This window comes from Nannobrachium achirus, assembly GCF_963921795.1.
Source record: "Nannobrachium achirus genome assembly, chromosome: 7".
NCBI classification, from domain to species: Eukaryota; Metazoa; Chordata; class Actinopteri; order Myctophiformes; family Myctophidae; genus Nannobrachium; species Nannobrachium achirus.
Genome location: NC_137816.1, coordinates 7,083,006 through 7,098,589, shown reverse-complemented (window position 1 = coordinate 7,098,589; position 15,584 = coordinate 7,083,006). Strand labels below are relative to the sequence as shown.

The 15,584-nt window shown below is 42.4% G+C and overlaps 1 protein-coding gene across 3 annotated transcripts in view; it reads left to right on the top strand.

Moving 5' to 3' along the window:
* LOC308288999 (uncharacterized protein) overlaps positions 1-15,584 on the top strand; it is an 80,636-nt gene that overhangs the window by 32,865 nt on the left and 32,187 nt on the right. For all 3 annotated transcript variants that reach the window (XM_080730494.1, XM_080730495.1, XM_080730496.1), the window contains 5 exons: positions 2,501-2,565; positions 4,295-6,104; positions 7,464-7,637; positions 9,146-9,319; positions 10,997-11,170. In XM_080730494.1, coding sequence (XP_080586620.1) covers positions 2,501-2,565; positions 4,295-6,104; positions 7,464-7,637; positions 9,146-9,319; positions 10,997-11,170 — 2,397 coding nt within the window. The remainder of the gene's footprint in view (positions 1-2,500; positions 2,566-4,294; positions 6,105-7,463; positions 7,638-9,145; positions 9,320-10,996; positions 11,171-15,584) is intronic.

Genomic DNA, 15,584 nt, shown 5'->3' with positions numbered 1-15,584 from the left:
CAGCTGCGCAGGAAGTCAGCAAGTTCTTGAAGTTCCAAACTGCCTTTAGCGCTTATCTTGGGCCAGGCGTCAATCTTATCTCGAAAGGCCTTGGCGACGAGGAATGGATTGCCATATCGCTCTTCTAGGATCTGCCATGCTGCCTTATAGGCTGACTCACTGCCCAGTAAGAAGTAGCTCTCGATGGCCTTCTTGGCAGATCCACCCACATACTTGCGTAGATAATAGATCTTTTCTTCAGCTGGTATGTTCTTTCTGTCAACCAACGTCTGAAAGGACACCTTCCAGTCGTTGAATCTGAGTGGGTCACCACTGAACACTGTGGGTTCAGGTAGAGGAATGTGACTTGCACTGATAGATTCTGCGAACAATTTAACAAGAGCTGCTGTGCCGTCTTCAAGTCTGTCTTGTGGTACAGCTTGTGGTTGAGAACTGTGTTGTCCTTGCCTTGAGTGTGTTACAGCTGCTTGTGGAGAATGATACTGCAACTGGCTAGTTTGAGGCTTAATGTCCTCTGCCTTCTTCACAGAGACACGATGATGGAGAAGATCATTTATTTCTTCATCTGAGCAGTCGCCCTTAGATGCTTGACTTGAACATTCGCTCTGATCATATATTTGCTGTCGTGCCTTGGCAGCCTTTAGCTTCTTAACAGTCTCCAATCGTTCTAGTTCTCTGCGCTTGGCTTCTAGCACTCTTTGCCTCTCTGCACTTTCAGCCTCTTGTTTGGCTTTTAACTGGGCGGCTTCAGCTTCTTGTCTCGCCTTTAGCTGTGCAGCTTCAACTTCAAGTCTCTGAAGCTCTTCTATATGACGCTCTTGCTCTAGCAGTACTTCTAAAGTAGCTTCTGTGGCAGCAATATCAGCAGCTGCACTCTTTCTGCTTGCAGCGGAGCACTTTGAGCGGTGCACGCTAATGGCTGTCTTCTCTGAGGCTACAGACATTATCTCTTCAATGACTTGTTCTTCAAGCCTTTGACCTTTAGCATGCCCTTGTACTTCAGTCCTTCTATTATCTAGAAAGTCCATTGCATCACTGACAATTTTCTTCGTTACAGTTTCACAGGTGTCAACTCTACGACGTGAATTATTGTCAGGAACATCAATACGTTTCCAATCATCATCAAATGTGACTACAGTACAGTACCTTATTAGCTGCATACATTTACAAGGAGGGAATTATTGCTCAAATTCGCTGACTTTATGGCACTTTTAATAGTAAACTCTTTACAGCAACACTGTGGCTAGTGTTCAGAACTGACGCTGCTTTTACTGTGTGTGCAACATTGAAAAACGGCCGGGTAGAAACGTCGCGTTGCCGCTAATTAGTTCCGCCCCATTCATCTGACTGGAGGAAGGTAGGAACCAAAAATCCTAATGTAAATAGTAACCAAACTAAATTACTGACTTGACACAGAGGCAGTTATAAGCCCCACCCCCGCACCGAGGAACACAGATCTGTGTCAGACCCCAGACCTGCACGAACATTATAACTTTATGTGATGGTGCATGCTTAAAAAGAACAGATCTACAAGCCAACATCATGTACCATCACACAGTGTTGATAGCTTGTAAATCTGCTGGACACGGACACACCGCAGTGCAGGGTCATAGACCCATACAGTGAAGAGAACACTTTTATTTTGGTCAGAAACCAAAGCAAATCACACTCATTGTAATGAGTGAAACAGCGCTATTACTGCACATACATCATATAAGTGATGATATTCTAACCCAACACTGCACATACATCATATAAGTGATGATATTCTAACCCAACACTGCACATACATCATATAAGTGATGATATTCTAACCCAACACTGCACATACATCATATAAGTGATGATATTCTAACCCAACACTGCACATACATCATATAAGTGATGATATTCTAACCCAACACTGCACATACATCATATAAGTGATGATATTCTAACCCAACACTGCACATACATCATATAAGTGATGATATTCTAACCCAACACTGCACATACATCATATAAGTGATGATATTCTAACCCAACACTGCACATACATCATATAAGAGATGATATTCTAACCCAACACTGCACATACATCATAAGTGATGATATTCTAACCCAACACTGCACATACATCATATAAGTGATGATATTCTAACCCAACACTGCACATACATCATATAAGTGATGATATTCTAACCCAACACTGCACATACATCATATAAGTGATGATATTCTAACCCAACACTGCACATACATCATATAAGTGATGATATTCTAACCCAACACTGCACATACATCATATAAGTGATGATATTCTAACCCAACACTGCACATACATCATATAAGTGTATGATATTCTAACCCAACACTGCACATACATCATATAAGTGATGATATTATAACCCAACACTGCACATACATCATATAAGTGTATGATATTCTAACCCAACACTGCACACACATCATAAGTATGATGAAGTATGATCATATAGTCATATCTCCTTCTCATCCACAGAGAGAGGACTTGTGTTCTGATCCCACCTGGACTGAAGACGTCCTGTCAAACCACAAGTGAACAAAGTAAGACTGGACACAGTTTGTAATCATTATTATTATTGTGGGCTCGTCTGAAAGGTGAGACCAGTATGTTATACCAAAACTTTATAGGTCAAGTTTATTCTCCTCAAAAAGATTACCAACAGTACAAAGGCAGGGCCTTAAAGGCCCGCTGACACGCCCCGAGATTATAATTGCGACTGTCAGGTCGGTACTATCAAAACCTCCACCCGCTGTCAGTCAGTCAGTCTGTCTGTCTGTCTGTCTGTCTGTCTGTCTGTCTGTCTGTCTGTCTGTCTGTCTGTCTGTCTGTCTGTCTGTCACACGTCACACGTCACACGTCACACTTTTGCCCTTCTCATATCTCCGCCACCGTTGCCCAGATCCATGCCAAAATGTGCACACACACTCTCCTTGCCTGCCAAACCACTATCCTAACACCTCAATTATCACATGGCCATCTTCTAGCGCCACCATGAGGCAGATTCTTGCAAAACATATTTTCGGACACTGCTCCTACAAATGTTGATCTAAAATCACACAAATCGGTACACACTTGGTCTATACTCATGTCTTCAACATGGATCTGTCCCATATAGCGCCACCATCAGGCCGATTTTTTCAAACACATTTTTCAACACTGCTCCTACACATTTTGCCCTAAAATCATGCTGCGACCTGACGGTCGCTTATCTCCCGATTAGGAAGTCTTACTGGTAGTATGATACAGTGGGTCACGTGGTCTCTCTGAAACTCATGTCACAGTGTAATCTGCCCCTCGCCCCCAACAACAGATGACCAGTACAGTAAGTAGTCTAAGTACAGTCAATTAATTTGATTGGCTTATAATTGCGCATTCTCACAATGACATCATAAACATATCAACTAATATTTTAAAGGAGTAGTTCACCCCCAAAATGATTTTTATTCTATTGAGTACTCTTGCCATGGAGAGTTGAGTTCAATAATATATATATATATATATATATATATATATATATATATATATATATATATATATATATATATATATATAGTTTTTGTTGCATTCCTAAGACAATAATTTGATAACAATACATGTACCCCCATTGTTTCCGAATGGGGACCCAAATACATTCGGGTCCCCATCCGGAATCAATGGGGGTAAATTAACTAAAATCAAATTTTTGTCTTAGCAATGTGACAAATGCAAAAAGATATTATTGAACTCAAGTCTCCATGGTGAGAGTACTCAATAGGAAAAAAAAGTTATTTTGGGGGTGAACTACTCCTTTAAGATTACTTTTTAAAGTGACAGTACCCCTTTAGATGACAGTCCTACTTTAAGCCAATGAGGGAGCAGCGTTCTTGGTGACATCACCACCAACAAGTGTGACCTGATATAAATAACAACAACACCCACATGAAATCTTATGTAGTTTGTTCTCACAAATCTTTATAAAGTAAAGATTTGTGGGCTTGCTGAAAGTGTATCCTCACAGGCCAGTATGTTCACCCAAATCATTATATAATAATAAGGTTATTCTCCTCAAAAAACTGTCCGAAAGTACAAAGGCAGGACCTTTAGCCAATGAGGGAGCAGCGAGCCCACACTGTTTCGTAGGAACAGTATTTCTAGTTTTTACTGCCATGCATAAAGGACAGAAGACATAGTCTGGAGGGCATTTCATTAATAATGTTCATACACAGCTGTAAGAATGTAAAGTTATGAATGAAGCTGAATGTTTAAAATGTCTTCATTTTCTCCTCATAGCAGGTGTCAGTCCACAGGAGGGTTTAAAGGTTTATAAGGTCGGTTTGAACCGTCTTGATCGTGTGACATACGTCACTGATGTGCCCTCCCTCACCAGCATCTTCACAGAGCTCTACCTCTCAGCGGGAGAGAGTGAAGGGGTTAATACCCAACATGAGGTCTGGCAGCTTGAGACAGCTTCCAAGAAGAGGACCCTCCATGACCAACCAATCAAATGCAGTGACATCTTTAAGCCCCTCCTCCTTGGCAGAGACAAACCCATCAGAAGAGTTCTGACCAAGGGCATCGCTGGCATTGGAAAAACATTCTCTGTGCGTAAGTTGACTTTGGACTGGGCAAGGGGTTTGGAAAACCAAGATGTCATTCTCCTGGTTCCCTTCTCATTCCGGGAGCTGAACCTGGTCAGAGATGAGCAGCACAGTCTTCTCTCACTGATCCATCGTTTCCACCCAGAATTAAAGAAGGTCACAGCAGAGCAGCTCGCTGTCTGGAAGGTTGGCCTCATCTTTGATGGTCTGGATGAAAGCAGGTTTCTGCTGAAATTCGAGAACATTCGCTTTGGTTCTCATGACTTCCAAGAGAATGACATTGTTTCTGATGTCACAGTGACATCATCAGTGGATTTGCTGTTGACAAACCTCATCGAGGGGAATCTGCTCCCTAACGCCCTCCTCTGGATAACCACCAGACCTGCAGCAGCCAATCAGATCCCTCCTGATCATATTGACCTGGTGACAGAAGTACGGGGGTTCACAGATCCCCAGAAGGAGGAGTTCTTCAGGAAGAGATTCAGTGATGAGAAGCTGGCCAGCAAAATCATCGCACACATGAAGACATCAAGGATCCTCCACATCATGTGTCACATCCCAGTCTTCTGTTCGATCACCGCTACCGTTCTGGAGGACATGTTGAAGACAGACGAGACAGAACAGCTGCCCAAGACCCAGACACAGATGTACAGCCACTTCCTGTCGGTCCAGACAAAGAGGAAGTGGGAGAAGTATGAAGAAAGTCATGATGTGAATCAACAGCAGCTCATGGAGAAGGACATGGAGGTTCTTCTGAAGCTGGGCAGGCTGGCGTTTGAACATCTGGAGAAAGGCAGCGTCATGTTCTACCAAGAAGACCTGGAAGAGTGTGGTCTTCATGCGAAAGACGCCTCGCTGTACTCAGGACTGTGCACAGAGATCTTCAAGAGAGAGAGTGTGAGCTTCCAGAGAACAGTCTACAGCTTTGTTCATCTGAGCATCCAGGAGTTTCTGGCTGCAGTCTACCTGTTACACTGTTTCACACAGAAGAACTGGGAGGTACTGAAGACATTCCTGGGAGAAAGAGAACGGAAAATTACCCTGGAAGACTTCATGGACACAGTCATGATAGAATCCCAGAAGAGTAAAAATGGCCACCTGGACCTCTTTGTCCGCTTCCTTCATGGCCTCTTACTGGAGTCCAACCAGAGTCTCTTAGGACGGCTACTGGATCAGACAGAGAACAGACCATGGAGAATCAAGAGAGTCATCGACAACCTGAAGGAGATGACCACTAAAGATCACTCTCCTGAGAGAATGATCAACATCTTCCACTGTTTGATGGAGGTGAACGACCACTCAGTACTTCAGGAGATCCAACAGTACATGAAGTCAAGGGACAGATCAAGGACAGAACTGTCTCCATCCCAGTGTTCAGCTCTGGCCTTCATGCTGCAGATGTCAGAGGATGTTCAGGATGAGTTGTACCTGGACAAATACAACACATCAAAGGAGGGGCGACGGAGACTGATCCCAGCTGTGAGGAACTGCAGAAAGGCTCGGTTAGTATTCATGTGAATAGAAAACGTACTATAATAGAGTCAATCTACCTTCACACCACTACACTATAACTGTTAACATAAATTGTTAACATATTGGTTCTAACATTTCTAAAATTGTGGTCTGGGGTCCCCCATGGGTCAGGTTCTAAGGGGTCCCCAGCTAAATAAAGAATGGTTAAAAACTTTAATTTCATTTTATACTGTAGCTATTCAAAAATGGCCGATCTACAAGCTGATAGTGTGTTGCGGCGCACTTTTTGATTGTCTATTTTAAAATGTCAATATATAGGCTACTGTTCAAAAAATGTTACTTAAATAATTGAGAAAACATTTTGAGTAACTTATGCGTGTCCCTGGCACTAAACATTGTCAGAAGGTGTCCGCAGCCAGTTTGCCCCAATAAAGTAACTTGCCATGCTCATACTCATGCACACACCCACACACACCCACACACACACATACGTGTGCGCGTGCGCACAGACACACGCACACGTGCATGCACACGCGCATGCACACGCACGCACACACACACACACACACACACACACACACACACACACACACACACACACACACACACACACACACACACACACACACACACACAGCCCCGCCTCTTCTCATTCTCACAGGCTCCCGTCTCTAACAAACAGGGAGAAGTAGTCTCTTCCACTCCATGGTGCAGCTGCATTACGCACAGATTACATTTTAGAAGCATTTGCGACTAAAATGGTTGAATTTTGAGCCATGTGCTGCGCCCCGGGCCCCCCTGTGAGGTCCCTTCATCAGTAGGGTTCATTCTCCAGGGAGCATCAATGTGCTCCATAAGTTTCATGACAATCTTCACATTAGATTTTCACACATCATGTGTGCAAGTGGACATTTTAGCCTAAAGGTGGTGCTAGAGTAGAGGTCATGGGGTCAGTAAAAGCAGTAGGTTTAATCCTGTGGGGAGAATAAATGTGATCAACAAGTTGCATGACAATCTGACCAGTACATTTAGAAATGTTGTGACAGTGAACATTTTGACCTAATGGTGGCGCTAGAAGAAAGACTATTTGAACACTAAAATCAGTTGGGGTCATCCTCTGGGGAGCATGAAGGTTCACAGTCTTTATTTATATTATTCTTTACAATACATTTTGTTGTTAATGATGTTTATGTAAGTTCTAAATGTGCAACATGTTGTGAGCTTGTAGATCTGCTATTTTTGTTGAATGTTCAGCCCAGAATAGGGTCATTGGCCTTATGGTGGTGCTCTACCTTACACCATTTCTAACTAGATAGAAGATCTCTTAGTTAACTTCATTGACAGTGAATGTGGTCTAATCTGTTTGATTTTACATTTAATCTTTACAGACTTGCTGGCTGTGACCTCAAAAAGACAGACTGTGAAGTTGTGGCTTCAGCTCTCAGCTCTAATCCTTCACATCTAACAGAACTGGACCTCAGTGGGACCAAACTGGACCATTCATCCATGGAGCTGATCTTTGCTGGACTAAAGAGTCCACATTGTAGACTGCAGGTCCTAAGGTCAGACTAATTTACCACCATTATTTGTATTAGTTTAGTTTGACTATTTATTATGTGATTATAACATGAATACTGTGGTGAGACTTTATTTGAAGAGTGTGAATAAGGTTGACATCATGGTAACCCACACTGACTAGAATAATGATAAGGTACAGTGACTACAGTATGTGATCCATCATGGCTGCTAGGGAATGATCACATCCAGTTATGTAATCATTTGACTGTCAAACTGGTGTAAACACAGGAGAGAGTGTTTTTTACTGGTGATTCAGTCAGAGTGTATGAAAGGGTGCGCTCGTTTTATTGTCCACGACATTGCAAGCGGCGCGAAGGCCAGCGGACCTTGGTCCTGCTCTTCGCCCCCGAGCGCCGCAGGCGCGAGTGGCCGCGAAGAGCGGGCCAGGGCCGCGCGGCCGGCGGAGCGCCGCGCGAGTTACGAAGCCGTGGTGAATGCAATCGTTATATTTATGCCCAGGCCGTAAGGCCTGGGCAAGCCCACGATAAACGCCCGCGCAGTCCGGTGCGCATTTCCGAACGCACCCTTTCCCCACACTCGGACTGAAACACCAGTAAAAAACACCATCCCGTAAACACAGACTGGAAGGTTTGCTGGTTCCTCAGCCCATTTAACACCCATTGTTTCATGGCAAAGACAAGATGGTGATGAGCTTTACAAAGCTCTTTGATCTTTTGATAAATTTGAGAGACATGTATGTGTGATTTTCATTGACAGCTATTAAAACAGCTGATCTACATATTCGTTCTGTGAGCTTGTAGATCTGCCATTTTTCTTGTATAATTTTGACATCTCTATCAACATATTATCTTCTCTTATGTGGGACAATGGAAAAACATATTTTCAGATGGAGGTCTGCAGCCAATTATTTTGGGGCCAAAGTGTGGCGCTATATGAAAGGTTGTGGGGTCACTTCATCAGTAGGGTTCATTCTCCAGGGAGCATCAATGTGCTCCATAAGTTTCATGACAATCCTCACATTAGATTTTCACACATCATTTGTGCAAGTGGACATTTTAGCCTAAGGGGTGGCGCTAGAGTAGAGGTCATGGGGTCAGTAAAAGCATTACATTTAATCCTGTGGGGAGAATAAATGTGATCAACAAGTTGCATGACAATCTGACCAGTACATTTAGAAATGTTGTGACAGTGAACATTTTGACCTAATGGTGGCGCTAGAAGAAAGACTATTTGAACACTAAAATCAGTTGGGGTCATCCTCTGGGGAGCATGAAGGTTCACAGTCTTTATTTATATTATTCTTTTCAATATATGTTGTTGTTTATGATGTTGATGTAAGCTCTCAATGTGCAACATGTTGTGAGCTTGTAGTTCTGATATTTTGGCTGAATGTTCAGCCCAGAATAGGGTCATTGGCCATATGGTGGCGCTCTACCTTACACCATTTCTAACTAGATAGAAGATCTCTTAGTTAACTTCATTGACAGTGAATGTGGTCTAATCTGTTTGATTTTACATTTAATCTTTACAGACTTGCTGGCTGTGACCTCACAAAGACAGACTGTGAAGTTGTGGCTTCAGCTCTCAGCTCTAATCCTTCACATCTAACAGAACTGGACCTCAGTGGGACCAAACTGGACCATTCATCCATGGAGCTGATCTTTGCTGGACTAAAGAGTCCACATTGTAGACTGCAGGTCCTAAGGTCAGACTAATTTACCACCATTATTTGTATTAGTTTAGTTTGACTATTTATTATGTGATTATAACATGAATACTGTGGTGAGACTTTATTTGAAGAGTGTGAATAAGGTTGACATCATGGTAACCCACACTGACTAGAATAATGTTAAGGTACAGTGACTACAGTATGTGATCCATCATGGCTGCTAGGGAATGATCACATCCAGTTATGTAATCATTTGACTGTCAAACTGGTGTAAACACAGACTGGAAGGTTTGCTGGTTCCTCAGCCCATTTAACGCCCATTGTTTCATGGCAAAGACGAGATGGTGATGAGCTTTACAAAGCTCTTTGATCTTTTGATAAATTTGAGAGACATGTATGTGTGATTTTCATTGACAGCTATTAAAACAGCTGATCTACATATTCGTTCTGTGAGCTTGTAGATCTGCCATTTTTCTTGTATAATTTTGACATCTCTATCAACATATTATCTTCTCTTATGTGGGACAATGGAAAAACATATTTTCAGATGGAGGTGTGCAGCCAATTATTTGGGGGCCAAAGTGTGGCGCTATATGAAAGGTTGTGGGGTCACTTCATCAGTAGGGTTCATTCTCCAGGGAGCATCAATGTGCTCCATAAGTTTCATGACAATCCTCACATTAGATTTTCACACATCATGTGTGCAAGTGGACATTTTGGCCTAAAGGTGGAGCTAGAGTAGAGGTCATGAGGTCAGTAAAAGCAGTAGGTTTAATCCTGTGGGGAGAATAAAAGTGATCAACAAGTTTCATGACAATCTGACCAGTACATTTAGAAATGTTGTGACAGTGAACATTTTGACCTAATGGTGGCGCTAGAAGAAAGACTATTTGAACACTAAAATCAGTTGGGGTCATCCTCTGAGGAGCATGAAGGTTCACAGTCTTTGTTTATATTATTCTTTTCAATATATGTTGTTGTTTATGATGTTATGTAAGCTCTCAATATGGGACATGTTGTGAGCTTGTAGATCTGCTATTTTTGTTGAATGTTCAGCCCAGAATAGGGTCATCGGCCATATGGTGGTGCTCTACCGCAGGGGTTTTCAAAGTGGGTGACAGGGCACCCTGGGGTGCCACAATGGCAGTCCAAGGGTGCCGCGATATGATTTGATAATATTTAGAATTTATTTGGACACTTAAACATATATTTTGTATCATATTCAACTATAGTACAAAGTTGTTTTCACTTAACAAAATGGCTATCTCAACATTTTCCTCGCAACGTAATCTTGGGGAGAATATTGGAAAAATGGCCTTATGTTTCCCTTTAAATGGAGGTGAATTAATGTGAATGTACAATGCTATTCTGATTCACTCAATTAAATACAAATTCATTCAGATGTTGTCATCATCTTATAATAATTAAAAACAAAAAATTAAAAATGTTGATTCAAAATAATGTTAGATCATACTGTTAAGCTAAAGGGCATAAAATCAGTATAAGGTGCTGGGAGTGAAAATTATGAATATAATGTAGGGGTGCCTCGGAGGGAAAACATATTTATAGGGGTGTCCTGAACCAAAAACGTTTGTGACCCCTGCTCTACCGTACAACATTTCTAACTAGATAGAAGATCTCTTAATTAACTTGTCAACTTCAATGACAGTGAATGTGGTCTAATCTGTTTGATTTTACCTTTAATCTTTACAGACTTGCTGGCTGTGACCTAAAAATTACACACTGTGAAGTTGTGGCTTCAGCTCTCAGCTCTAATCCTTCACATCTAACAGAACTGGACCTCAGTGGGACCAAACTGGACCATTCATCCATGGAGCTGATCTTTGCTGGACTAAAGAGTCCACATTGTAGACTGCAGGTCCTAAGGTCAGACTTGTTTACCACCATTATTTATTAAGCCCATATCTAACAGGACTTCAAAATGGAATGGGTTGTCCATATATGCAGGCCACTTCGGCCACATACCACACTAACAGAATCCATATATGGCCAAGACAGCCCATATCTGTGTGGCTGGATCTACAGACAGGGATCTCCATGTATGGGCATAAAAGGGATTGTATGCATGATGTCAGATGTCATAGGACTTTCACGTAACAAATAACTGAGTAAGCATGTTTGGGCTATCACAGCATATCTCCATATACAGTACATGGATCTCCATATATGGGTACCAGGGGTCTCCATTGTGTCCCAGCGCGGCTGACGGCTAGTCATTGATTTCTTTTATTTTATTTTCAGTTTTTCATTTCATTTGAAAGCTGGGAATCATAGCTACAAAATGATATATTGTCTGTGGAGATTGACCCAACAGTTTTGAAGATATGGCTTATAGAATGATGCCATGCTGAAATACTACTTTTGAGATATTCAAGTTCTAAATTTGGGAGGACCAACAGAATTATGTCCCGATCTCTCACATTAATTAAAAAAAGTCTTATTCACATGCAGTTAAGCTCTGGCGTTTAAGTGAAATGTAGCCTGATATTTATGACATGCTTTTGTGGCTTTATCACATTTTTGAAAAAAAGGGAAAAAAAAGTAATTTCAGCTGTGGTCTAAAGTAGTGGCTTCCGAAATGACTGCCCCAGTGTCATGCTCAGTCACAGTATATGGGTGACTGGTCCGATATACATCACTGGCCAGATCGCCAAGACATGGCTTACTGCTACAGTACTTATGTAGTATGGCGGTGTCATTTGCCAAAAATAACAGATCTACAAGCTAACAACGTGTTGAAAATAGCAGACATAGTAGAGCTCAAGTTGTGAAACCCGTCTCTTCTCTTGGATACGTAGGACGCATCACCCTTAAACACCTTCCAAACAGCTTGAATGCAAACTAGCATACAAAAAGAACACATTCCAAAGGAAGATTATGTGACTTTGTCGAAATGAATACTGTAAATTCCAAGTCTTTAGCCCTCAATGCTTCCATGTCCATTTGCAGAATTACTAGTGATAGTTTCAACGTATGTAGACATTGTAAAGGGGGTTTGTGGAAACTAATCGTAGCTGTTTCCATTGTAGCACAACAACGAACCATTATTGTGTTGGCTCCTTGTGAATTATATCCTCGTGAATAGTAGACCATCCTTGCAGTAGAGTAAAGTCTCGATGTAGGCCATTATAATGTTTTTAGTACGCTTTTCCAGTAAGCCTACTCTCTCCTAGCTGGGAAGAAACAAAGTAGACGAAGCAAGCCAAGCCTGTCTCGAGTGCCCTCAGCCCTGTTGCTTCTTGCTAGAGAGAGAGGCGGGGCTCCCAGTGCCAGAGTATAGCAGGCACGTCTTCCCACACACACATTCCACACATTTGATTCCAGGCAGGGAAGCGCTCTGTATGTTGCTGACTTGGTGAAACAGTGAACGACAGTAAAAATGTTGCCGGCTTATATAAACAATACAGTATTAGCAGCCTGCTCGCATGCCCCAAATGGCCGCGGGGCGTTCGGTAAAAAGCGGAAAACGAGTGAAAGAAAATAATTGATTACATGAAACAGGCACCTAGCTAGGCATGCAGTCTCAAATGTCTCTTTTTCTTCTTTTTTTTCTTCAACTTTCGACTTTCCCTGATGGGAGTCGACTTGTCGATTATTTGGTTAATGCCCTAATCTGGATGCAACTCAAACAGCGCTGAGTCGGCTCAACAAACTTCACAATGCTTTGCCCGGTGACTCGCTCGCTTTAGCTCGCTCGACGGGGCCTCACGTGGTTCAAGTTCGCTTCAGACAGCGTGCCTCTCACAGTCTAAAACTATAGTTTATAGGTTGGCAGAAAAATCTTGGCACAAGCGGGATTCTGTCCCGGGAGGTAGGGATGTCTTTTTAGAACTGGCTTAAAGGGATACGTAGTAGAGATGTCTTCTTATTAGAACTGGCTTAAAGGGAGTATGTAGTAGAGATGTCTTCTTATTAGAACTGGCTTAAAGGGAGTATGTAGTAGAGATATCTTCTTATTAGAGCTGGCTTAAAGGGAGTATGTTGTAGGGATGTTTCTTATTAGAACTGGCTTAAAGGGAGTATGTAGTAGAGATATCTTCTTATTAGAACTGGCTTAAAGGCAGTATGTAGTAGGGATGTCTTCTTGGCCCATTTGGTGCCAGGCCACTAATGAATTCCTGCCCACGCCACTGAGTGGAAGAGGTTGGACGGGCAGGGGAGGACACTGAAGCAGAACTTTATCCAGTGTAGCTCAGACTTCCATAGCTCTGTCCTCCATATCTATCATGTGTGACTCCTTCACAACCAAGTTTAAATCAAGGTCAGATTATCCACAACTTTCCAACATCCCATCATGCATTGCGCAGAAGTTCCGGCGCCGCAGCCGAGTGTGCACAACGGTTGCATCTGCGACGTGACATGAGCTTGTATGTCTGCTGTTAAACGGAAGTGTGGTGCAAAATAATTCTCCAGTAAATTCCTGCAGAAAGAGCTGTATAGAAGTCACCTGTTGTTTTATGTTCACTCTATTGGCTCCTGTCCTCTGTCAGCTGTTTGGTGTTATTGAGACCATCAGGTCGCACGTTACTATGAAAAGCTCCACCGGCTGTCTGTCCGTCTGTCTGTCACGTCACACTTTTGCCCCTACTCTTACCTCTCCCACCGTTGGCCCTATCGATGCCAAACTTTGCACACACACTCCTTGGATGGCAAATCGCTGTTGATTTCTCACATGGCCCTCTTCTAGCGCCACCATCAGGCCGATTTTTGAAAAACACATTTTTGGACACTGCTCTTACAGATTTTGTCCTAAAATCACGCAAAGTGGTACACAGTAAGTCTAGAGTCATGTCATCAACATGGATCTGTCCCATTTCCCATATTATCAACATTAAGCAGACCGTTTCTACTACTAGTCTAGCGGAAAGATGCATGTTTTCAATGCATGATAGTTCAGTTGGTGATAAAAGCATGAAATTTGGCACAAATGACCTTCATATGACCCTAATTGATAATCAACCTCTGGCCACGCAAAATTCCAACATTTTCAAGATGGCCAGCCAGTTTGAAAAATGGCTGCAACTGGACCTACATTTTGGACAATATCACTTTGCTTGGGCTGTAAATCTTTGATTTTCCTCTCATTTTGATATAAGAGAATGTTCTGGAGGTATTACAACCAGGCAGGTTCAGAAATAATATTAGGTTCCAATATGGTGGCATATTTTCCAATATGGCTGCCGATACATTGCATAAATGTACATCTGCTCATAGTTAATCCACAGTTGGTGATACAACCATGAAATCTGGCACAGATCACGTTTATACTACCCTAATTGATAATCAACCTCTGGCCACACAAGATTTTAACATTTGCCAAGATGGCCAGACAGTTTGCTGCAACTGGACCTACGTTTTGGACAATATCACTTTGCTTGTGCTGTAAATCTTTGATTTCCCTATCCTTTTGATATATAAGAGAATATGTTCTGGAGGTATTACAACCAGGCAAGTTCAGAAATAATATAGGTTCCAATATGGCGGCATATTTTCCAATATGGCTGTTGATACATTGCATAATTGTACATCTGCTCATAGTTAATCCACAGTTGGTGATACAACCATGAAATTTGGCACAGCTGACCTTTATACTACCCTAATTGATAACCAACCTCTCTGGCCACACAAAATTCCATAATTTTCAAGATGGCCACCAGTTTTCAAAATCGATGCCCAGCCTAATTGACCAGGGCACACTGGTTGACACTATAGCACACTAGTCGCATGGGGTTCGATGTTAGCTATTAGTGAATACATTTTCTAGATTGTACTTACAAGGAAGCTGACACAAGGATGTTCCTTCATGCAGCCTATGCTGCGAATCATGGAGTGTCAGCTAACATCATCTGAAGCTCAGATACTGACGTTCATTGTCATAGCAGTTTCAGCCATAGCTGAATGGTTAGGGAGCCCGCCTGGGGAATCAGAGCCCCAGGTTGTCCCATGTTTGATTCCAGGCCAGGCCAGCAATGTCGATCTGTGTCCCTGAGCAAGACTCTTAACCCCTAATTGCTCACACGCTCTTTGTGGGCAGCAAATCAGCTGGGTTGGGCTGAATTTCCCTCACGGGAGGGTTAGGTAACCATTACAATTATTATTTCACTTGTTCACTTGGCTTGAACAATCTGTGGATTGACATTGGAAGGGGGAAGAACCACAGATAGATCCCAATTCATGAAATTGCATCAGCTATGGGATCAAATTCATCAGGTTCTTTCATGCATTCAGCGAATGCAATACAGTTTCGTCCTTCCATGGACGGTCAGCATGGCAGACATGG